Here is a 26,420-nt window from a genome sequence, read left to right as displayed (position 1 = left end):
TTACTCTGATTCCAGTTTCAGCTTTGTACCAGTTTTTCTCAGCTTTACTTTTCCTAAATCTTTTTGTTCTATGTCATGACATATACCACTGGACATTTAGCCGGAATAGAGAACACCTAGTAATTACTTAAAGACTGTTATGAACATACCTGGTTAATACTGACCAAAAGGATAATCTCCAGGACCAGAATTTTCTCCTCTTTAATGGAATTAAGTTAGAGCCGAGCAATAGTGTTTGATACAGACAGGGACCTCATGTCCAGCTGTGTTACAAATATGCCAAAAACATTTTTACTTAAAAGCGATCTGAAATTTAGACAATGTTGTGCTTTCCTGCTTAAAATTACTTTAGCCTCATTGTGAAAGATACCCAGGATCTGCAGAAAACATTGTGAAATTACCCTGAAAATAGTGTCTCAGATGTTTAAAGATCCAAGTAAGTTTTCTTTTAAAGACAGTGTGAATATTTCCATTCATTTTCAAGGAATAATTGTGAAAAACATAGATGTAAATGAAATGCTTATAAAAGAGGATTATTTTTTTTTTAAATCTTGGTTTCTGAAGCTTCCACACTTCCAAATAAGTTAGCCGAAGTTTTGCCACTGACTGCATCACTAACGGGATCAGGATCAATATTTTCTGATAGAAAATGATAAGGCTATAACTCAGTTATTTTGTTTCCCGAATAAAATTTAACATCTTCATCATCTGGATTCTTTTTTGAATACAGCCTATTTGGTAAGATGCTGATGACCTATCTTTGACATAGAAAGGCTGTTCTTCCACTAAATAGGCTGTTGTAAATTCAGTTTCGATAAAATCTGACTCTCTGCAAGCAAAGAAACGTACCAGATATCAAGCCCTCATTCTTACACTTCTTACTGACATGTGAGATTTGCCAGATAAAGGAATTTTGCCAGCTTCAAGACCCTCAAATTTTATTCAAATTCCTTTCCTATACCCAGTGCAAATACTATGAATTATGCTTTTTGTACATTAAAAGCACAACAAAACAACCAAAGAAGAATAAATACGAACAGTCTGTAATTTGTAATGGATTTCTATCTTTGGGACTAAATTACACAGGATTGGACTTCAGAGTTTTAAAATTACAGATTTTCTGTATTTTTCACAATACTTTGGAAATGACATCGTTTAAGTTAGTCTGTATTATCCTCATGTTGAAAAAAGTTTAAATACTACTATCATAAACATAGAATATCTGACTTTAAATAGCAGGAGTTATCCAATCTGAAGTAGAAAAAAATTGGCTCAGTTAAATGTAAATACTTGTATTATGAAGTGACTAACAAAAACAGTGTGTTCACCTTCCTAATACATTTGTTCCTTGATATTTCTGCTGTGCGTGTCATGTTTGGCATCACTAACTAGATTGTGTCCCAGAAAGAAGCACAGACATTATGTTCCTCAGAGATCCCAAAATCTGCTAACCTAAAGCAATAATATTAAGAGAAAAATTACCTAAAACAAGCAGATTTTTTTTCTATTCTAAAATAAACATTTTTTTGCTATCCATTGCCATTAACAAGGAACTTGTGATCTAATAAATGTCACAATCAGTTTCATTTAATTAAAATAATAAATATTATACAGTAATGCAGATTGACATTTATATCTTCATTTACGTGAAGTTGGATTTATGGTCAATGCTTTATTTGATGGAGGCCACAAATAATGTCTATTAAACTGCCACAGGATGGACACAAGATCACATTAATGAAATTAGACAAGGCAAGGCACTGATATATGGAGCCCTCCTGCTAGAAAATAAAGTAAGTCATGTCCAAAGCAGATGTTTTTTTTGGCTGCAGTTTAAGTTTGCTAAATTTTTAGTGAGCAGTTTAACTTCACATACACAAAGGTTTAAAGGAACAGAACTCCTGTGACAACGCCTTGCAAGATGCTCTACAATTAATGCAGCACATTAGCTCAACTTCCCCTGTCAAACACATTAATGCAAGAATGACTCTTAAATGCAAAGGAATGTCTAAGACAGCACTAACTATAAAATTTGAGTTAAGCCTAAAATAAGGTTTTTGTGCTTATTGGTGGAACAAATACCTCATTTTACTTTGGCTAATTAAACATACATTCAAGCAGTTAACTACTGACATTGATTTCTTCTCGATTCTTTTCTCTTTCTTTATAAAAAGATATATATATATTTTTTTTTTTTCCAATATTGGTGTAAGGTTATTACAGGCCAAACAGAAGGGATCAGCAGGAAAAGACATTTCCACAGGAGAGGACTCTCCTCTTACCTCCACAGTTGCACCCGTACCAGTTTTTCTAGCCCATCCTGGAACATGATGCACTGGGTGACAGTTCATTGCTTCTCACTCCAGTTTTCCACGAAAGATAATCCAGCATTATCTATCCTCACAGTGCTTGCTTAACAAATCAGGCTAGTCCATTGCTCTGCTGCAGTGAATAAATAATCTCAAGTAGCAGAACATTGTGAAAAACAAAACAAACTTGCCTTGTGGGCAAATTATCTAAGTGGATGTTGTGCGTGAAGTTCAGATAAACATTCAGTTACACGGAACAGCATCTCAAAGTTTGATATTTATCTTTCTAGATTTATTTTCACCTCGGGATCTTCATGTGCCATGTTAATACGATGCCACACAGGTTCAGTGCAGGGAAAAAAAAAAAAAAGGAATTGGGCACGGTCATTTTGGGCAGCAAGGTAGACAATAAAAGACCTGAAACAATGAAAAGTCATATTTTCTGCTTCTGAACTAGACAAATGGTTTTTAAAGCTGTGCCTTCTAACAAACGGCTTGGTTTGGTCATTTATGCTAAAATTTAAGCCTGAGGGTCTGGTCTAAATAACAATACCTTCATTAATCAATTTCTAACAGCTAAAATCCTATTTCTGGCTCTAGAGAGGAATGCAATATAGTCAGCTGAAATTCAGCCTCACATTCCTCAGGCTCAGGTGAAAACAACACTGCGAACACCACTGGACAGGTTATTCAGTAATTTGTCCAGCTTCCTGATCTATTTATCAGAGGACACGGAGATGATTTAAGTAACTATTTTACTTGCCCTATTCCAGAATCATTTCTGCATTCTGTTTCAAATTCTCTCTTGAACAAAATTAATTTTGTTATACAGATAAATCTATACTTAGGTTCTTGAGAAACCAGAAGCAGGTAAATACGAGGCCTTAGGCACTTCTACTTCCACACAACAAAAGTCATGCAGTGATGAAAGATGTTGGGCCAACCTGTGACTTTTAGCCATTGCCAGACACAATACCCGGTCTGAACAAGACGCAATCCCTTCCTAAGGGTCCTGCCACGTGGGCTAAGTTATGCTGCTCCCCTTGTCCTGCACAAGACTCCTTGCAGAGCCACGCTGCTCTGCCGAGTGATGTAGACGTGGGCAATACTAACTACACTTCTCCATGCTCACTTCTTCGTGTGATGCTGAAGCAACCCTTGTCTCGCTGCTACAGGGCAGCCAGCCCACTGGAGGCCCTGGGTCAGCCTTTGTGGATGTACAATGTGAAAATATCAGATGGTCCGAACCAACCAAATGGCTCCCTGTTCCTCACCTTGCCTCTTAGGTCTGTCCTCGGAGCCTATGGGAATCCAAATGAGAACAGTGAACCCAACTGCAACACGCAACCTGCCTGAGGCCCTGACGAGTCCATCCTGAGAAAGAGTGCAATAAATATAACGAGCATTTTATAGGGATATTTCCCTTTGGCTCTGCATCTGCCTTTATCCCCTGAAGAGACACAGGAATGCTGTGGGTGCAGAACACACCTGCTTTTACGAGGTATGAGAGGCACGGCAAGGGCAGCTGGGGAGGCGTCGTGCAAGAGGCTCCTGGCCTCTGTGGTGAGGGCACGCAACGTGCCACAAAGCCAGCACGAAGTCAGCGCCTCGCCGCGCAGCACCGCACAGAGGTGTTGCCACTGCTTCAGGGCAGTGCTTGGGAGCAAACGGCAGAAGAGAAGTTAACGCAAAGTTCGTTAGTTGCACTAAGTTGTTTCAATTTATTTTATTTTCAAATGTACCTAGTCAGCACTAAGTCCAAGGACAGATTCTGATCCCTGAGGCACATGCAGGTTCATCATCTCTGTGATGAGCACCCACTTTTAGGCACACCTCCACCTGGCTCCCTCCACCAGACTCCCAAGATTTCAGAAGACAAGTATCACCTGACTGGGGACAGAGCACAGACACCTCCACATTTACTCACAGTGAACTTACATGTGATACCCAGTTCTGACAGTAGATGTGGCATCTTGGTGCTGATAACAAGATCCCTATTATGAGAGCTTTGTAGGGTTGTTTTCCACATTGTCCTCCTCTACACCACAAGGCTGAATTGAACAATTTTCATTGACAAGCAATTCTGCATTACTCACATCACACTAAAATCCTAGAAATGCAGGGCAGATACAAAAGCAGAGAAGGCCTGGGACATACATTTGAAAGTGAGAGAAGAGCAACTGGAAAAAAACCAAAACCACGTTGATCTTAATGACTGAAGGGCAGAGCCCCTTGATTTGGTCAGCTTTCTAGGTAAGCTGGAGATGTGCTGTCTGCCACAGCTTTCACGTTACAGGTAGCAAGCATGTTTCCTTTCTTGCACAAAACTTACATCACACTTCAACAGTCAGCAATGTGTAATCATCAACAAAGCAGTCACCTTACAATATACTGTTATTCTGTATGTACACATAGTTCTCATGAAATTAAAAAAAAAAAAAAACAGCATACCAGCTACACCAAGAAGAGCCTCAGTCACTTGCAAACATTGGTTTTTTGTACATACACATCTCTGATGCAACAGTCTGTTAAGCCAACCCTTCAGGAAAGGGCCTCACAACATTAAATGCTTTATCAGCTCATGCAGATGAGTCATTAAAAATCAAAGGTTTGCTGTCAGAGAGCCAAGCATCACTCCTTTACAGATAGTGGCTTCCAAAAAAAAAAAAAATCAAACAAAAAACATTGTCTGCACCAGGTTTCTGTGACCTTAGTCAAACATGCATACCCGAAGCCAAATTACAGTCCTGCTGAAATCAAAGGAAGTTTTGTCACTGTAGTGCCAAGGCCTACCAAGCTTCAGCTCAGACATATTACAAATCAGCCTACAGAAAAGACAAGGATCCTGTAAACAAACAGGATTGCCGTTACAAGCTACAGTGCTTTCCACTTTCCTGACTTACCAAGCGAAAGTTAGGGCAACATTCCTCCTGTCAGCCTGCTCGACATGAATAATAGATATGTCATTTTTTAACTGTCAACAAAGTATCTGTAAGAGGTGCACTTGGTCCTTTTGAATATCTACAGCAAACTGTTTATTTGGCATTACACAGAGCTCACATTTTCCAGCTAGCAAAGAAATTTCCAAAAAACACATACATGTTAAGCCACAGAAATATTTTTACTCACACCTTATTACCCTTATGTAATATTTAATCATCTCCTCTCCTACTCCCTTGTTTCAGTGACAATTTGCACAACGATGTGTCAAGGAGATGGAAAAAAACAAACAAACGAGGTCGAATCTGTGCAATAATACACTGGTGTTTATTTGCTGAGGGCCAAGCCTCAGCGGCTGCAAATGCTATGACTCCTGTGCGGGCAATTGAGCTCTGCTGACTTACACCAGCTGTAGGCTGAAACACAACTGCTGAGAAACAGATTACATTTCTGTAATCTTAAATGTAAACCAGGCAAAGTCTCCGATACGAGAAGTAAGGACATTACAGGAGAGCTGAAACTCCATTGACGGTATGACATAACATTCCCATGCACAGAAGAGGACAAATTTCCGAGGGGTGTAAATGGCCACGCTTTCCCTGGAGCTCAGCTTAAGGCCACCCAGCGTTGGGGTTGCTGCGGTCTCCGTTACTCCCTTTGCAACAATTAGTCTCACTTCGCCTATCTTGCCTTTAATAGTCCATCCCAACAGGGCTTGAGCGTTGCTCTCCTGTCAGCGGCTGGGCTGATGCGCTTGGCAGGCTCACCCCTCTGCACCACACGCACTGGAGGTGACCGTCCTAGCAGCTGGGCCTCTTCGACCATTTCTGTGGCCGTGCTCTAAATCACAGCTGTGAAATGAGATACTTCGAAAATAATATAAAGTCACTGCTGGGGACACAGCCCAACCACGCAAAAAGCCAGCAGAGAAGGCAGTGGGAAGAGCAGTCCTGAGCGATGGCAGGAAGGGAGGAGCCTCTGCCATCAGGTCTGCCACAACAGCATTGTTATTCAAATGCCAGCAATAAGTCACCTTGTGTCTGGACCTCAAGGGCCACAATTTTTATTATTATTTTTTAGGTTTCCTTCATGCTTTATTCCAAGAGCTACCTGACATTTGGAGAGTAAACACTTCCTTCTCAGGTGAGGATTCCTCACAGTGGAAATTTTCAACATTTAAACCTTTACTGCATATACGCAGACACAAAAGCAATCAGCAGTTACTTACATGACATACTATATGACAGAGGCCAAAAAGTGGCTGATGGCAGAGCTGGGATCAACACTCCCGTGTTGCTAACTGGATGCCAGCAAACACAAATGACAAAGCCACAGCTCCCATGCATTGGCAGGCACTTAGCCAAGTGCTGTGGAAAGAGCTCACCTGTGCACGTTCAGGCCACACCACCCTCCTCCTAGTTTACAAGGATCTCTCGATTTTTTTTTGCCAACAGGAGCAATGGTGGGCACATCGCACGGTGATTTAGGAGTTGCACACACTTGTTCTGCGTGAGGCAAGATGTCCCCTTAAAACAGCAGCCACCCACATCCCACGCAGTAGAGTTCTCATTCTTGCTAACACCACTAGAGCTGAAAAACTGATAGGAGACATTGGGGAAAATTAGGACAGGAAAAAAAAAAAGACGGAATAGACAGCCTGAAGACTGAGGATACCATTACTACAACTTGACAGACCATTAAAAAAAGGTCAGTATCCACTTTAAATAAATGAACAAATTAAGAGAATACACCATGTTCAGCTACATATTAAGAAGCATTAATGAGAATGAGAATAGCTTGCAGTTCCGTTTACTTAGCTCTTTAAATAAACATGGGCTATTGGAAATGTTATACAACAACGCAAGCACCGTAAGTGTAGCTCCAACTCCTGTCATTCCTGCAGATGAGTTACAAATCTACAAGAACTTGTCTGCTCCATGCTTGCAGCCACCGCTAAACTTAAATTAGTAACTATGTAGGCCTCTTCCAAGGCATATCAGAGACCAGCTGTGCAAGGACCTGTCACCTTCTTGTCAGTGAAAGTTTTCTGTCCAAAGAACTTTCGTCATCCCTCATTCCTCAAGTAGCTGGATGTCACTTGAAGAGACAGCTGAAGTCACTTGCAATGAATGGTCTCAAATCAGAGCTCACTGCCCTTGTCACAGAAAGTCTCACCCCGCAGCTAAAACTGTCACTGATCATGTTTAGATATGTACGCTGAGGTATCAGATTAGAAAAGAGTATGCACGAGATGGGAGTTTAAAAGAGGCCAAGTTGCAAGGAAAATCTTAATAGGGAGAATCGAGGGCTTGAACGGTTAGCCCTTTTCCAAACCCAATTTATATTTCCCATCAAATCCAATAAAAGATATCTAGCTTCTAAAAACGGCATGTTTCCAACCAACATATTCAAGAAGGAGCTAAAACTTTAAGTACTTTGGCCAGAGAACATGCAGATTGCTAGGATATTATGGCACCTCTGCAGCAAGTTACTTCATTAAGAGGAAAATACCCAACAGGCATATCCTGACCTCAAGATTAATGCTCAAAATGGCAGATGCATATGCCATAGGACTTTTTTGTTTGCTCAAAAAAAAGCATTAAATTGGTATATTCCTAAGAACCTCTTCAGAATATGATATAATTTGCTGTTTGTTTGTGAACCTCTTGCTTCCATTAGCAGTAGGAGCACTGCCTACTGGTTATGGCAAGAAACGGAGCAGTCGGGGCCCAGCAGTTGCTTTCCCGTCTCAGCTACCGACTTTTAAATGACTTGTTTCTTCTAGGAAATCCAGCTTAGCCGTTGGCAAACCTTGCTGTGTGGGCTTGCCAGAGAGCACTGAGGACACGTGTGACCTCCACGCTAAAAATAGCCACGTGAAGTTTGGTTGCAGCTGATAATAGAAAGACAAAGAACATGGAAACATCCAGAAGATGCTCATTATGCTCTTCATCATTTCATTGTGCACTTTTATTCTAAGACAGTGCTGCACCAACAAGTCACAGGAGCTAGATCGCGGGGATGCTCTGCAGATTTGCCCATGACACGTTGCAGCCTCTGGTGGTACACAGGCCCGGCCCCAGAGCGCTGCATGGCTCTGTCTTAAAGACTGAATTAGCTAATATTTTAGTTTCCATATACAAAAGGATGTAATCTTCACTTGGAAGCATCATAAGCTTCTTTCCTTTTACCCTTGATCTGTTGGCTTGAAAGTGAAATAATTTGTTCCAACCACTTATTTGTAAAGACTACTTGCCTTGCTTCTGCTTGAAAATGTGGCCAGAGAAATTTTACTCCAAATTCTGTATGCCAAAATTGTCTTCATAAATGAAGCTCAATAGAGTGAAGTACAATAATTCATTGCAACTCTTATTTTATTTCTTTAGTGTATTTGTTTTGTTCCTAACTGAAAACAAAAGAGAGAATTTTCTTCTAAACTTCATGAGCTAGGCTCTCTACAGAATAGAAACCCAATATGGAAAACTTTAGTCCAGAAAGTTTTATTCCTTCCCTTCCAGCCTCCCCCAAAATCACAAGCACACACAGAAGGGAAATACAATCCCAGCTGCGCCTGCCACCAGCACTTACAGTTTTTGCCCCTGAGGAGTCCCAGCAGGGTACTGTGGCTGAGCACCGACCTCCTGCCAAGGAAATCGGTCAGAGAAGACAGGCAGGGATGATGTGCCCGTGATATCGTGAAGAAAACTGAACTTAGCAAAATGGGATCACAGGATGGCCTTTGTTTTAGACTAACAGCTGTATCAGTTGAGTGGGTCGCCTTGTGTAAATGGCCTTTCTTAAAATAATCAAGAGAGAGGATCACCTTCCCGAGCCAGCCAGGGCAGCACGGTAAGCGTACGTGGCTCAGACCGGAGTCTCTAACCTGAGTGACCAACGTGAACCTTGAAGAAGGCAACAGGCTCGAGCTGGCTTCAGCCCACGTGCTCCCTCCCAGCGATGGGGGGCCCAGCACTGCCACGGGGAGCAGGCGGACCAGCAATGGCAACCACGTGTGTATCGTGACACAGCTACACGTCAGTCACTGCACTGCCTCTGTCTCACTGATCTCACAATATTGCTGTACCAGCGACTACATCAAACCCCCACGCAACACCACGTGGCTACAAATAAGTAAATTTGGTATTAGACATTAAACCCCGCTCAAGTGGAGCATTAAAAACCATGGTCCAAGGCCAGGACTCTGACAGGTATAACCCCTGGCTCCAAACAGGATCTCCTGGATGCACAGCCCTTTTGAAAACGAGGCCACTGCCTTCAAAATCTAAACGCAGCTAAGGATCCTAACTGTAGGCTCCTATTTTTGAAAGTCCTTGCTCTTTAATTTTCATAGCATGGCAAACAAAGCATCTCTTTTCTTCCCCACTAGAAAGTAACCTGGGTTCAGAAGTTTATTGGAAACATAGCGGACACCCAAATCAACACAGACTGCAAAAACAACAGGCTGACAAGACAGAACACTTCCAAAACATCTCACTGAGTATTAGGATGGCCGAGCAAAACATTAATATCGCCGGCTTTTGCAGTCAGGGACTCTGCTGTAGCGGGGTATAGCTCTTTAAGCAATGGAAACCTGGGAAAATAGACTTTGAAGATAAATAGATGGGTTTGCTTTCCAGCAAACAAATACAGGATCAACGAAATTGAACATGATGACTACTCCATAGGCAACAGTGATGCTGCCACGCAGATTTTCAGAAATGTCACTACAGCAAATAAGCCTCTGCTTTGCTTTTGGGAGGAACAGAAAGTGAGAAAGTGGAGTAGATTGTGAAGGACATTTGGAAAAAAATAAAAAATAAAGACAAAAATAAACAAACTCTGCCCATCATTAAGCTCAACTCTCAGTTGACTCAGTCTCAGGTCTGGGGTGGGGGTTGCAGCGTTGACAAAACAAAGTATTTTCAAAAATCTTCACCCAGAGAAACCATTATTTTAGCACTACGGAAAAGAGAAACAAAACCTCAAAAATAGTAATTCATTCAGCTCTAATAGAGGGGGGCCTACTTACAAAAGATGCTTAGGAGTAAAACTGGCCCTATTCCCCTTACATTCAAACCCAGGACTGGATGAAAGCCTCATTTGTCTGCTTCAGACTGAAATAAATGGCAGCTTTTCACCATAAGACTGGAGATACGTTTTTGAACAGTGAAGGGTCTTTCTGTTGAAGTTCCACATGTAAAAGAACTCCCACAAACATGAACTTCATACGTTTCAGTGACATGAGTGCCTGTAGTCCTTTCACAAACAGACCCACTAATGATCTCAATGGGAGTTACATGCATAGCGAATCAATACTGCCGACCCTGAATTAATGGCGTGCTGATATACGATGTTTGATACACGAACATAAGAAATAATAATTTGGCAGTTCACTCTTCAGAGCTGGTAACTTATATCAGAGATGCTGGGTGCTTCACTATTTACATTATTTCGTTATTGCATTCTTTTTCGGAGCAGCGACTTTGACCTGGCAAACACCTTTTCCTTGCCAAACTATGCATATTTACAACAGAGAATCTGAAAAACATCGTTCCCCTAATGTCTCCACAAGACAGTTTGGCAGTAAAACATATCTTTATTATCGCGTCACACTCCGTGCAGTTATAGTTAAGTGTCTGAGTTTGTCAGCATTTCCATTATAACCCTGACCATAAAAATGTGTTTTCAGCGAGACTTACAAGTCAAAGGCCTTGATTCTCCTCTCACTTAAAGTGATATAAATCAGGAGTTAGTGCAGACCTGGCATGCATGAGAAGAGAGAGAGAGACTCAAGACCCTGCAAAAGGGGATGCTTTGCATACATGATGCTCAATTTGCAGATATCCGCATACAGAAGGGTGAGCCCATTTCAGCTCCATTCAGCTCACACATTTGTTGCATAAGCATCTGAATGAGTTCTTCTATGCATAAAAGATCTTGTGGACATTTAAGAGATGAATATGCTCTGGTAACCCTAGGCTTACCTGTCTCTAAAACGGCAAAACAATGTTGGTAGGAGTGAGGCTGTATCACAACTGAACAGATCAAGTCTGAAAATGGTGTTTTCCCTGAAAGGCAAATCTGATCCAGAGAAAAAGCACGAGACTATAAAGATAGGAATTTCTAGATTTTGCCCCACTGCTGCCAGTGATTCGATGAGTCACCCCACGAGAGTTCACTTACTGTTCACATTATCACACATTCACCAATTTTAAGCGAGGACTCTAGCACTTACTTCTAGCGTTGGGCTGTTGTGAAGATTCAATACCATTTCCACGTGTTAAGCATTAGAGAAGCGTTAAGTGGTTATAGGCTCCGATTTAATGCTCCGTTTTCTGGAAGCTGGGACAGAGTTACACTTCTCAGGCTAAGTTTACCTCATGTTGCTTATCTTAGTAGAGGAAAGCTCTCTTTCGCTACATGTCCCACAACGTATGCTCCAAAGCCAAAAACAGGGATTTTCATGCCAGAAAGCAAAGCTTTGCACAGTGCAAGCCGGTGAACCTTAAAGAACAAAAGCAACCTCACGCACCGGTACTTTATCCACATCTTGTTAGAGTTCCCTCATTTTTCCGCACATATTTTTCCACTTTTCCTGCCTTGGCCATTCCGACCACCTCCGCCCTCCGGCAGGCTCGCGAGGTCACTGCTGTTCCTGACATGGCACCTCGCAGTCCCCACGGGAACGGCTGTGTTGTCACAAATAGCATCCGAGGAGGGGGAACCCGGCTAGAAAAGAGTATTTACACACAAATATCTTGGCAATCAAGATGACAGTGAAAGGAAATGTACAGAGAAAGCTTATGACAGTTTAATGAGGTTTTGGTAACATGCTGTAGTTTTCCAACTGTGCTCAAGTGTGATCTTGGTTCTTAAAATCTGATTTTCTTTACTTTTATGGACTTAAAAGAACTACATCCATTTTGCTCAGCACAGCAATCTGAAAGTTCACGTCTGATTTTATTATTAATGCATAGGAAGAATTGCATTTCAACGCCTGCCGAAGAAACTGCCTTTTATAAAGACAGTCTACAGAGATATGTTTGGAATTTTAAATCCTGGTGTTTTGCTTTTTCTTTAATCTTTTATTAATGGTTTGTGTTCCCATTACTCCAAACTGAGCATTAGGTTGCTGGGGAAAAGCGCCAATCAAATGCGTACAGCGACTGGAACTTATTTGAAAATAAGGGAGGTTTAGCTGATCAAAATCAGTATGTCAGAGATTTAGGCCTGTGATGGACATCCCGTACTGAGAAAAAAAAAAAAAGAAAAAGGAGGATCACTCTGACAGCAGCAGGATGGGAGGCAGTGAGAGAGACTGGAAACCAGCTCCAATTTTGCTTTAAGTCTGACTGATCAACCTCAGGAGCTTACGACAGAACCAAATTCAAATGCTATTTACTTTTTTGTGACAGAGATGGGCATAAATTAATTCTGCTGTTGGACCTGACCACAGCTCCTCCTGGGGTCCCTCGCTCCTGCAAGGGATTTGTGTAATTTGTTTAACTCGGGAGGGATGATGGCTATCATTTGCTTATTTGAAATGAGCCTATGTAGAAAAGGAAACCAAAACTTGTTCCATCTATACTGACAGCTACAGCTCCGTTTTCTGTCCTTCCTCTGGAAATCTAGGCAACTGGGCAGATGATTATAACCCACTGGCAAGCAAAGATGGGCACAGAAAAATGCAGCCAGGCAGCAGAAAAAGGCTGCTTCCCACACCCTCCTTCCCTTCCCAACACAAGCTCGGCCCTGGTTGAACAGGCAGCAAGTAACCACGCTCCTCGCTACACGCCAAGTCCCTGGATGAGAGGCAGCAAATCCTTTGCTATTTCCCCATGAAAAGACACCACAGAGCTGAGGCAACGACAGGGGAACTTTCCTCTGCAATATGCCCTCCGAATTTAGTGGGGATGCAGCTCTACACTGCAGGGATGTTCGGCTGGGTTTCCAGAACTGCGCATGATAGCACAGGACATTTCCTTCTCCACAGAACTGTTTTTTATCACTGCTAAGAAATTTTTCTTGATTTAAAGTTACTTACAAGCATCATTTTAACCCAGCCGAATGGTGCTCACTGTGCCCTGATTCTAAGGTCCCTGTTGCTGTAAGGAACATTAACAACGTATTAACATCCATATATAACATTTTTCTTCTGTTCGCCTGAGGACTTGCGTGGATATGGCAGCATGCTCCAGCACCAGCCCTAGGTAAGCACAACCTTTACAAAAGCAACTCAAACAGAAGGCAGGCGGCTGGAGGCACGGGCACAACATTCCTGCCTTGGCGTGCACGTGGCATGCACCTCCAAAGGAGATGCAGGGTAATGGGTCAAAAGCATGCTCCTTTTTCTTTAATCATGCACAAAACCGAGGCTATTAAGTTCTGAAGAGGGCAGAAATGCTCACAGGACAAAGATCTTAGCAAAACAAAGTACTGAAAAATCTTTAGGAATAGTTTAGGATCTGAGCATTGGGGAAAAGCAAACACGCACATACATACACCCCGCACTTTTCTTTTTTAGAGAGCTGTAAGTGCTCTGGAAAGAGAGGCGTGGCATTCCTCCTCTGCTGGATGTTTGGTTTTTATCAAAACTTGGATTACAGGTCCAGCGTTCAGTATTTACCACATCCTATTAGTGGATCTTCTCTTAAAACCAGCCTTGTGTTTCTGTTTTAAAGATTCCGCTTCTAAAAGACGTAGGGATAGCCCAATTGGAAAAAAAAAAAGAAAAAGAAAAAAAGAAAAAAAAGATAGTATGTCAATTACATAACATTTGAACCATACAAATAAAGTTAAAAATTTGGAACCGATACATCTCCTGTTTTCCTGGCTGATATTTTAGTTCAAGTGAATAAAACCAGAAATGTCCACAGTGGCACTATAGCACCAGAGCAGTGCTTCATTACTCAGTTGAAACACTTTGTTCCATGCAACCAACAAGTGCCTGATTGAACAATGCAAGACAGATGCTGACAAAATCTTAAAACTGTGAGGAATGACATACATACAACATGAGAATCAAAATGACTACCTGAAGACGGGGCATGTTGCAATAAGAAAAACAGCCTTTAGTTATCCCAGTGAAATTCTGCAGGAGCCACTTGCAGCTGGGAAACAGACTCCTTCCACAACTAAAATGCATCTCTAAGAAAACATTATTAAAAGCAGATACGCTCAAAGACGTTTTTTCTCCTTTGGTAGCAGGATCAGCTCTCTGTTCTGCTCGTCTTTTGTACCCAAGCAAATCCACTCGTTTTTCAGTGGTTTGGAAATGATGCACAAAGGGCTGCAATCACACCCAGCATATAGGAAACAATACAGGAGCCTCAAAAAGCGCAGTGAGCTCAGCTATGCTACGTGTTTTCACCGTGAGTTTATCCGCTCACTTGGCAATCTCTCTTTGCTGGACAGTTGCTGTTGGTTTGCTTTTGGACCTTCTTGGGACTCTGAAAAGTCTGAAGAGCTCAGCCCAAAGCTCTTGGCTTCGCTGTTTTATGAGCACACACTTCTGTAGATCAGGCAAAGTATCCAAACACATCGTTTCTAACATTTCCATAGCACAAATATGTGCCCATCGGTTTAAAGTGATAGGAAACATCCCAGGTATAGATTTTAAAAGCTGTTTGATTAGTACTTGCTCACCTCAAAACCTAAAGCAGACCCAGCAGCAAGTTTTGTGTTCTGTAATTACCAGAGCACTCCAAAGACTGCGGGACATGACTCTGCAAGCACACATCACATTTCAAACCATTGTGATGCTGTGATGCAGATTTTATTCTACATTTACCTGCATAACACTGCACAGAAAAATCTACCTGTTGCAGATCCTAAGCTCAAAAGTTCCACAGTCTGTATCCTCACAGGTTCGGAAAGCCTTTTCAGTGGAAATGCACCTGTCCCTGAGGCAAAAAAAGAAGGATTTTTCGGAACGGAGACAGAAGACGACAGAAGTCAGGCTAGAGGGGTAAGGGAGGAACCCAGAGCACAACACAAAGAGGGGCATACTCTGGTTTTCCCATTGGAAATTAGGACCAAGATTTGCTGACATCCTATGTTGCACATAGTGACATCGTTCTAGGAAAAGAATAACATGAAAAATAAAAATAAGTCATAAAAACCTTCTACTGAAATTGTAGGCGCCGCTACTAGTCAGGTATCTTTTCATCCTTGTGCCCATTACCCTCCCCAAACTGAGGCTGTTTGTTGGAGTATTCCAAAGGAAGAACAAATGAAGCGCCCACACAGATCTAGGCTCCTTCATTTAAAAGACATCCAAGTATTTGCAGTAACCTTCTGCAGTATTTCTCCATCGGTCACTACTCAGAAACGTACCGAACACTCCTGGTATGCAGCTCCCAGGCAGCACTGCCTTTAAAACCCCTCTGTCACACCCTGCTGTATGCACTCGGCCACACAGCGTGACATTTCACAACTTCTTCTTCTAATCCTGACATTGAATAAAACGAGGCCTTTCAAAACATTTAGGCAAATTGACCCAAATACGTTATCTGAGACAGTCGCTGATGAGAGCCATGTGCAGCTGAAATAATAATACTGCATTCCTGAATATTTTAAGTCACTCTGAGAACTTGGTAAGAGCTATCAGTAACCTTGCCCTCTCCTAAAAAAGACATGGCACATACTGATGAAGAGATGTGCCCAAGACCAGACACCACCACCAGGTAATTTTGACCTCCAAAATCCACCGCCTCAGTGCTCTATCCACTTGCCAGCCAAACTTTCTGCAGTAAGCGATACTGCACGCCCCAGCTGAACAGCAAAATCGTGTCTGACACTTAGGAAAAGCACTGCAGTTGAACAGCAGCCCTCGCTGTTGCAGAAGATTGACTATTTCCAGCTCGCCTCGTGCTTTATTGCTTTAATCACCTGTGATACTTCCATGACTCCCGGCTAGCAGCTTATCTGTAACACGGAGGGCTCCACCGTGTCCTTTATTGTCTCCCTTGGCTGAAGATTACAGATCCCCACACACACGCATATTTTTTGTTGTCGCTGTTGGTTATTTAACTACTACTACTCCTGACTTGCATATCTCTACTTCTGCTATATATTGAGCAGTCCTTGAGTGACCTGTGCCAAACAAGAGCAGTTGCTTCATTGAAATCACAGCTCTAATTACAAAGGAAACACTACCATCTGGTGGTCTGTTTGTAAAACCTTTCGCGCTGAAAAAGAAAATAGTCGTTGGCCTAATACTGACGAAAATCTGACTTTTTTCACAGGCCTGAAGAAACCTCAAATATTTGAATCAGAGGAGCATGCATCCTCAATGCTGTTTCTCCTCTTTCCTCTCCCTATCCCCATCGTAAAAAATATCTGATTAAATCCTATTCTGAAATACGGGGATAGCCCCATACCTCGTATACCTTCGTTCCGTAGTTTTCACTTGCATGTTCCACCCATTTCACAATGGAGCAAGTTTTAAAGGTGGGAGAAACCTCCCCGCTATGAAAAACTCTCCTGTCACTCTCTTGTCCCTCACCATTATGAGGAAGGCAAGGCAGGGCAGCGAGGCTGACAGATAACTGCCCTCCCAAAGCTGCCCAGAAACACGACTTCAGGCTGTGCTGCTCCAGTCTGAGCTTCCCTGGCGCTCTCTAGTGTGACAGGTTAGAAAGCAGCCCCCAAAACAACGGGCTTACTACAGGCGACATTTTCCACGATCTATGACCCAGGTTGTCCAACTTCAGTCAAAGCGTATCACTATTACACCATCAAGACACTTCAGCTTCCAGCTGCTGGAAAATTGGACTAATTTTTTCCACTTAAAGAAGCAACCTTAGCTGCATGGGGTTTTGTAATTTATTTCCTTTGAAAAATCTTATTCTTTCGAGTGTACAAGGTATGCAAAATTCAACACCACCTGGTGCTACCTGGGGAACAGCTTTACAGAGACAATCTCCTAAGATAATACAAACCCTCTTGTTTTTTTTCTTTAAGCCATTAACTATTTTCATACCCTTTACATCAGCTGGGAACTATATATCACAGGCAAAGACAATCTCATTTGTTTTAATGGCTAAGTAAATTCAAAATGGAAATGACTAAAGCAATTTGTTCTTGTGCTTTTTTTTAATTTTGGTCTCTTCACTCCCTACTCTCCTCACCACTTCTCCCCTGCCCAAAAAGTATTTTGAGCCAAGGACTGGACTTCTGGCTAGCCAGCACATCTCTGCCAAATTCAATATAAATCAGGCTTAAGCAAATCAAGGATTTGGCCTCCAAAGTTCTTCAACTTCCTAGCACCAGTTAGGATGCTTTATTACTGGCAGTCTTCATGATAAGACTTCAAAGTCTGTCTTTTATACAGTACTATATCTAGTAAACAGTACTATATCCAGAAGTACTATAGTACTATACCTAGTAGTACTATACAGTACTATAACTAGAGATTTAAACATTTTGGACACTGACTCATATATCAACTTGTTAGGCTTTGTTCCCTCTCACAGAAGTTTCTCAAGGTCTCAGACATGATTACTAACACATCCATGCCTGTGGAACAACAGATACTCACTTCATTCACTCGCTACTTTCAGGCAGCTTGGCACACCTTGAACTTACTGCACACAGCATTTCCATCCTGCACAAAAAGCTGCTCACAACATGCCAACAGTAGGTTTTAATAAAATGTGTACATGAGAAGTACTGAGTATCTCAGAAAGCTGCTTCTTTCATTATGATATAAAACACATCATCTGGCTCTCGAGACCCAAGCAGTGGCCCAGCCCTCTACCTGGAAGTCAACTTTCACAGATTTGATGCGATTTAGACCCTGTTTGCCCCGAGCCTGTTACGCCGAGCTGCACAGTTACATGGCTCTGGTGGCGCGGGCTGCGGTGTGCCTGCTCATCTGGTGCACCACCAAACACCAGTCACACCCACACGCCTTGGTGTCAGCTGAAGGAACCGAATTAGGCTTCCATCAAGCTGGTATACATGCAGAAATAATCAAAACCTAACACAGCTTGGTATCCTGCCATGCAGCAATCAATACGATTCCCTCTGCAAAGTGGAAAAAAAAAAAAAAACACAACAAACCACCACTTTTTAAATCCAAAATCTGTCCACTTCTTTTCACTGAAGTTCGCAGACTTTAACGGAGTGAAATTCAAACCCAAAAGCCAAAGACAGGAAAATGAAGTGTTAAAGGACTGGGTAGCACAGGCAGAATCACCAGGATACAATTGTTTCACCCCGAAGTACAAGACGGATATAACTTAGAAGTGTCAAGGAAATCTAACAAAGATGAGTTTTTGAGCAGATGTACGACACAGGCAACAGACAACTGCTAGCATGCTTAATTAAAGCCGTGTGTGAAAAACATAACGGTCCGGATAAACTGCGAAAAAGAGAGGTCATTTCTGAACTGCAAAATGGATTTATTTTGATTAAGAAATACAAGAAGGTAATACAGAGAGCAGTGACCAGAGTTTCAGATCGTACAGCAATAGAAAAGGAACTCATAAGCCCCTTAGGGACATGAGGCTACCCACCCACGCACAGCTTATATTTCAAGTCTTCATTTTAAGGCCATGACTTGACCTCTGTTCACTGAGACATATTAAGGTCTTGGCACAGTATCAGATGCCTAGAATAGTGAAGTATCGTAAACAGATTTAGTGTATGGAATTTTACACTGGCCAAAATTAATTGGCTAAGAGGTCAAATTACAGCTGTTAATATTTTGCAGTAGGAGCCAAAGCCCTCCGATTGCCCTGAAGTCTATTAACTGTTTCCATCATTGATTTTTTACATCTCTAGCTACTTTACTGGGGAAAAAAAGTCATATTTTGAGGCTTTCAAAAAGTGACAACAAATATTAAAAGTAGCTCAGCTTCGTGCAAATTCTGCTTTCAGCCCACTGCAGGAGTCACTGCTAAAGACATGCCCCGAAACAAAGCGCAAGGAAGCAGGGTGCAGGGTTTCCGATGCTAACCTAAAATCCCAGACCATTTAAGTTCAAGCAGTTCTTGCAGCCCCACCAGCTTCTTACATGAATTCAGGCGAGTCATTCAGGCACTATTGGCGCACACTGCTGATAAGGGACAACATCAAAGGCATCATCACTCTCGAGGGACCAATTATAAACTCCAAAACACAGCTCTCTGCAGCAGCTCGGCCTGACCCCAAAAGGTCTGATACACTTCCAGATAGGTCAGCCTCCGCTGTGGCCCACCTGCAGGTCAGCCTTCCCCGAGTACAGACGGTCCTGAACCCTTCCTCCCTCCCTCCCCTCCTTCTGCCTGCAAACAGACAGGAGTTGAAAGAATAGGGGCCTACTGCTGGCCTTTTCGGGTGGCTGAGCCCCTCGCTATGCGCTGGAACCACGAGTAACAAGAGCCACATACACAGAGCTGGCTTCAGTGTAGGCCCCCAGGTCTAGTACAGATGGAGAAGTGACTTCATAGCCAGCCCTAATTATCATGTAACGTCGTGAGGAAATGCTTTCTGGCTCCACTGAAGGCAATGGCAGAAGTCCCATTATCAGGATTTTAGCTTGCAATGCTACAGCTGTATCACCAGATCACACCCTAAGTGTTTATATGCTATTGATAGGCTTGCAATATATTTGAGCCAAATTCCAAAATTTAGACTTGGATATACAGTATTGTCAATGTAGATTTTATACTACTAATTCCCTACCCAAACTTCATGCCCATATTTCATACCTGAGCATGGAATTGCTGGACCCACTTCAGTAATTGCATGTGTGCCTGGCTTGAGCCCGAAAGTCAGAGGTGCAGATATTCAAGTTTATAGATCTTGAAATTCTGTGTATTCCAGCAACTCTTACTGTTTATGAATTCTACTTTTAATAATATGTAAGTTTAGAGTTATCATGTTTCGTGACAGTTTGCCAGTGAAATCTACTTCAAACCCAGGATGACTCAGTTGACCCATACATCTTTTCATGTGGCCAGAAAGGAATAAATGAGCTTTTAGGATCCTGGTGGGATACTGAGATGCTTGGCCATTACCACATAGAAGTTTTCAAATCTGTATTTCCTTCAGAGATGAGCACCTCACAGTTCTGCTGTGGTCTCTTGTAAGAGAGTGCACATAACCTATCCATACCTTTCCCCTCTGAGGATTTTTGAGGCAAAAAAAGTATGGGCCAAATTCCAAAAGCCATTGAGGAACTGGAATTACTTCTAAAACTAAAACCTAGTCCTGAAGTTATTTTGTAGTCTTGGTTCCATTGCCCAGGTGCTGAGGGAAGCAATGAGATGGAGGTGGCTGAAATTGCAGCCCCTGCCCTGCCCCTTCACAAGTGCCAGTGACTGGAGCTCCCTTGACTTCCACCAGGGCATCGCTACTTACAGCTAAGAAGCTGGGTTGTACTAAAAGGCAAACCACCGACAACCTGCCTCAATCCTCATTTTTGTTATCTTTGTTACTTGGCAAGTCAGTGGCAGCACATTTTCATGAAGGCAGGTCTCAGGAAGGATGCTACCTGGCTTCATCAACTCCAAGGCCAGGAGCAGATTGCATCGCGGCACCACTCCCCTCCGAGTCAGCATTGCCTAACCTCGGCGGTGCCTCCCAGCTGGCAGCACACGATCAGCACCTCACAGTTACCGAACAGCCATGTGGTAGCCATAGCATCACTTGCATCACTCAATTCATCTTCTCCCACATGTGTTCTTAAAAAAAAAAAAAAAACACAGGCAGGAATACTGCAAGATGCTCAAGTACATATCACCTAATGACCTATGATAAATATCACATGCACGTAACGTTGAACAGGCTACACCAACAGCCCTGCTGTATGCCCTTCATCTGAGACTTTCACTTCTTTAAACACCGTGCTCTGTAGAAAGAGTTGTGGATGCCTTGATTTTTTTTCCGTTCTTAATAGTGAAGAGGGTGGGTGCAAATAAAGTTAGATTCTAAATGACAAATTCAAGTCAAAGCCTTTTGGTTTAAAGGATTTACAAAACTTCCTCTGCACATCATTATGCAACGCTGCAGATAATGTATTGACAGACTGGTCCAGATCACTGCCATGCTTAGATCAAAGATGAACACACAAACTCACAAAAATCACAACCTCGCAATAGGAGGGAATAACAAAAGGGCAGCTTCTCTTCTTCCTTTGCTGTCACTGTTTATAAAGTATGTCTTCTTCCAAACCAAGAACGATGTACCCAGTGCTAACAACTCATTACTTTGTGAGGCCAGAAGGTGGAGTTATAACGTTAGAGGGCCATGGCAGCACACCCAAAAGCTACACATCCAACTGAACACTAGCTCTATTACAAAAATACACTAGGATTTTGTGATCACTTAGAAAAGAAGCCACCCTGTTGTCTACCTGCCTTTTAGATGCTAGCATACAGCACCACTGCACTAAGGCAAAAGCAGAGAGGGCGCTTAAAGCCAGAAAGTTGCCTACAAAAAGCAAGCACAACCAAAGAGAAGTACATTCGGTTTTTGCATGTTGTTTTTTTTTTTCCAAGCTCAGAGCATTTTTAGTAACATCTGCAATGAACTGTTTAAGTTACGCTCTCTTTTGTGAATGCATATTATAAATGAGCGAAGGCAACCTTGTTACTTCCATATAGACCACTGGATAACCATGTATATATACATATATCTGTTGAAACACAAAGCCAAGTCAGTCAGCCAGAAAACTATGCACTGAATGGAAAATTTGAAACAAAATCATCTGCTGATTACCATCTCAGCAGTGTCCCTTTAAGCCAAAATAAACATTTAGCGCCAGTCCATCAGTAGTTAGTAGGAGGATATATTTAAGCTGACTCCCATCTATTGGCACCAGTGTAATTGGGGGAGGGATGTTAAATATGCCACCCTTTCCAAGCAGTGCTGATTTCCCATCCCAGGCAAATGAAAATGAAAGCACATAACGTCCCTGAGAAGCCCCAGAGCCTTGCACTCACAAATGAAAACTGAGTCCTCAGTTAAGACTTGGCAGGAAAGCAACTCCCTGACGTTCATCAGAGATGATGCCGCTGGTGCAGTGACTGTATCATTTACATTTATACTCTCAGTGCTCAGCTATCCCAGAGGTCTGACTGCACAGCTGGAGATCCTTGGCCTGAAATTAAAAATAAAAATAAAAGCAAACCAAAAAAGAGTATCTTGAAGTTATTAAGGACTGAGGTTTCTCCTCAGAGATACCTACCACAAGACTGAGGTAAGGACTGAGAATTAAAGCCAGCGAAAGGAGGCTTCAAGACCAACAGAAAGTCAATGGGCAGAGAATTTATTCAGAATGACAAAACCACGTGGTCGTGAATCCCAGAAGACCGAAGGCGACTAGCTTTATTCAGCATGAAACTGGATTCTCCTTAAAAATTCTGCTGAACTGGAGCTTGTAAAAATATAATAAGATAAATCCTTCAGGAAAGTATATGAACAAGCAAGAAAGGTAATATTGTATTTTGGACAGACTCCACATGAAGTGACATGGGAGCAGGTGAATCTAACAAGCTAGCGTACATAGGAACATGGGAAAAAAAAAAAAGGAAAAAAAAGAAAAAAAAAAAGAGATACAAGGGGAATACAGTAGAAAAGATGTCAACCACGATGGATTAAGGACAGAACAGCTCATGCTGCACATCTCATTCCTGATAAAGCCTGTAACTGCCACACCACAACACAAGCAAAACGGTTTTCAGCCTTTGATGGGGACAGAGGTGGAAAGAGGTTAGAGAGGGGAAGCCAGGAGGTGTAGGAGAAGGAAATGGCTTATAAACTTAGGGTTTTGGTAATGACTTAAATACCTACTTCAAAAAAAAAAAAAAAATTGAAGTCTACAGCCAGTTAAATAACAGGCCTTAAAAAGTACAGGCTCGATTCATTGTGCTTCTTTTATGAGAAAATATTTAACATGTTTTGGGTTTAATTTTTTTCTTTATAGATTCAGAGTACTTCACCTTATTAACTAATGTATCTAGCAAAGGTCATAAAAGAAAAGGTATCGTCAAAAACAAATGTTAGATTTTTTTTTTAAAGCTCTTGAAGTGATCTGCCTAACTCTGCTTGAGTTTATGAGATGCCAAAGTTTAATCAAAAATCTCTATTGTCATATCTTTCAATTATTATTTTACAGAGAATGCTACGATAAGAATCAACTAGATCAGCACACTAGCGAACTGCTTCTTATTAGGGTATTTCCTACACTTAAAATAGCTATTACACTATACATCACAGAACATTAAGTACCCTAGGCATCAAATCTCTTTATTATTCTCTGATGGAAATCATTGTAAGTGATAAAAACACATTTCAGATTCATTCTGAAATATGTGTGGGAGGCAGTCCCTCTTTGTCTTTAAAAGACAAATACCTAAGGTACGCCTGTTGTATTGATGTGGCCTAAGCACTTACGTTGCTTCTAATATTTAGCAGATATGTGTTACTAACTTGTCTTTTTATATTTATAATTTTTCTTTGCTTTCTCCTCTATCTTCTTGAACAACCTCAAGCACCAGCATGCTGAAAAACAGACAGTAGTGGTGCAGAATAAAGCCTTGTAAAGGGCACAGCAGTGAGTTAACTGCATCGTTGTGTTAAATCCACTGCTCAGCCACACAGCTTTCCTACGCAGCCGGGCATTCCGCCAACCAAGATTTCTACCAGAAAGAAGGCATGTTTGCAAGAGGTGCAGAGGTCCAGACATCAGTAAGTCTTCTTCAAACTAGCCCCATGTAAAGCACATACACAGAGAACAGCACCCAGAGCACTCGAGAGGAATGCAGCATTCACTTCTAACAAACCCTGCAGGGAACGGAGCAGGTGCGTGAGCCTCCTGTCTGAGAGAACGAAAAAAAATCTGTTAATATTTAACTCCCAAACAAATGCTGAGATTACTGCAGAAAGGCTTACAATTTATAGCGCATTGACTCAAGCAGCTGGTGAAACACTTAAAAGCCTGTAAGGTAATATGGTCATTAGGACTATTTAAATTCTTTTGAAGGAATTCAGCAAAAGATTCCTAGGCTGCTTCAAACCAAATACTCAAAGGCTCTCATTGACAAGCTGTAATGGGATGGACAGGAATGTTGTGGTGTTGATAAGAGGACCTTTAAAGCTGAAACGTGCTAAGGATAAGTTTTGACAACCTGGATGACAGCTCTGAAGGGAGAATATATCTGAAGAGGCAAGAGGTTTAGATTCCTATCACCCTTCTGAAGAAGAGCGAATATCCAGGTAGTGAACAAATCTGCCCAAAGGTGCTCTGAGCTATAATGCAGTTTTACAGGAGAGCACCTGATCTTTGCAACGTGTGAGGAGCAGCACTGTCCCTGCCAGCGGCAGGGCCACTGGATTATGCAGAAGGGAAACTTGTCTCACTGTTCTGAAGAGATACTTATCAAGACCGGCTACCAGCACATGCTACCCTTCTTTTAATCAGTGACAGATCTGGACACTCATACGCTGAATAGAACTTTCCATCTGTTGTGCTGTTGAACAAGTTTCAAATCGGAAATCGCTAACATTTCTACTTTATCTGACAATCAGTGCCCCACACAACGAAAAGAATCGATCATTCTAAAAGCTGTGTATTTCCACTGCCCAAAAATGGAGTTTGTAATGCAATGTATTAATACGTTATAGGAAGTTGGAATTATTTAATTAATACTGTTGGGCAGTGTAAACCTAATGGCACTTTTGCATTCCCTAAATTAGAAGGGAGATGAAAGCACAGCTTGCTGTGCCTTTGTCTCCTCTGGCTGAAATGCAGCCCGCTGGGTTCCTACGTGCGCTGCCGGCCTCCCCTGTGCCCCGTACCCTCAAGCTCCAGCACGTCCTGCTCTTTCCCTGCTGCAATACCATCAGCTCTCCTTCCCGATTGCCTCCACCACAGTATCTCCACATGTTTAGTCTAGTCCGGCGAGATCTTCCAGCCGGAGAGGATCACCACTGGCTGTGACTAGACCAGGCCTATTCCTGCAGCTTGGCCAAAGAGCTCTTCCTCTTGGCTGCCAGGCAAAGCAAACACGAGCAGCCTCCGGCGGCTGCAGCTCTGCCAGCCGGATTTGGGGGACTACAGCTCCCAGCCTGCTGGCAGCCCAGGCTTGCTGTAAAAACTTCTGGGACCATTTGCACTTGTTAATCACGGGGCCCGATTTATATAGAGAAGGAGAGAAAGGCACAACAGAGTGCCTGTTTGTAATTCTTGTTTTACGAATCCAAGAGAAACTCAACTGCAGTGATTTAGCAACTGTACCATCCCCTTTTCTCTAAAGATGATCACTCTTTAGCTGCAGAACGTACTCTCTACACACCTGTATCAAACTTCTTGCTACCTGTTGTGGCAAGGGATTGCACGAAATAAGAGGAAGATCAGAAAATCTAGTAAAACCCTCACACCTCAAATAAGCACATTCAAAATCTGACAGAAGCTACATTCACAGAGATACTCTAAATGCTATGAAACCCAGGAAAATCATAATGAAAGGAAATTGCCACTAAACTACTTGCAACTTTTCCTCCTCAACTTTAAAGTATTAGCATGGGCAAAGAAGGGAGTGAGATACTAATGTTGCACCAAAATAACATATCCGCAAGCACCTGCACGATATTTAGACATAGAAAGAAAGGACCAGGATTTAGTCAGAGCATCCCACAGACAAAATACTGCAAAGCTGCTGTCATTTTTGGTCAGCAAAACCAGAAGATCAGAATTAGTGGGAGACAGGAGTCAGAGAGGTGCTTGGGACCCAATCTAGGTGCAGGTACTGGTGCTTGGCCTTGCTGAACTTCATGAGGTTTGCATGGGCCCACCTCTGGTCAGAAGAGCTCTCAAACAGAGACACAAATCCTACTGTGACTTCATTTTATTTCTTCACTTTACCGTCCTTATACCAAGAGAAAACCCTCAAGTTAATGGCTATGTAATTTTCCACAGTATAAAGTGTTAGATGGGCAGGAACGTAGGAAGCTCTCAGGGAAGAATCTTTAAGCCTGTCGAGCTTAATTGTGCGAGTTTTCTCCCGGATGGGAGATCCTTACCAGGGAAGTGAAGGGGGCTGCTCACACCAAGGCTGCTCAGCCAAGACCTAGTTTCCGTGACAAGACTTGACGGTAGGACTCAACAGCAAACTAACTCTATATGTTGGTAGAGAACCAACACAAAGAGCTAATCATGAACTGTGGTCAAGTACGTATATA

At 42.2% G+C, this 26,420-nt stretch overlaps 1 protein-coding gene across 9 annotated transcripts in view; it reads right to left on the bottom strand.

The window, feature by feature from the left end:
• The window catches only part of LOC308176580 (uncharacterized protein), a 378,041-nt gene that overhangs the window by 181,309 nt on the left and 170,312 nt on the right, over positions 1 to 26,420 (bottom strand). Inside the window, exon 5 of one of the 9 annotated variants that reach the window (XM_080552542.1) lies at positions 1,598 to 2,442. The exons of the other annotated variants lie outside the window; for them this stretch is intronic. Within the exon in view, the coding sequence (XP_080408668.1) occupies positions 2,427 to 2,442 (16 nt within the window). The 3' untranslated portion in view covers positions 1,598 to 2,426. Of the gene's footprint in view, positions 1 to 1,597; positions 2,443 to 26,420 lie in introns of those variants that run through there. 9 annotated transcript variants of the gene reach the window in all.

This window comes from Anser brachyrhynchus (genome assembly GCF_964034855.1).
Source record: "Anser brachyrhynchus genome assembly, chromosome: 12".
NCBI classification, from domain to species: domain Eukaryota; kingdom Metazoa; phylum Chordata; class Aves; order Anseriformes; family Anatidae; genus Anser; species Anser brachyrhynchus.
Note: the sequence above shows the minus strand (reverse complement) of the source record. Positions and strands in the feature narration are given on the sequence as shown.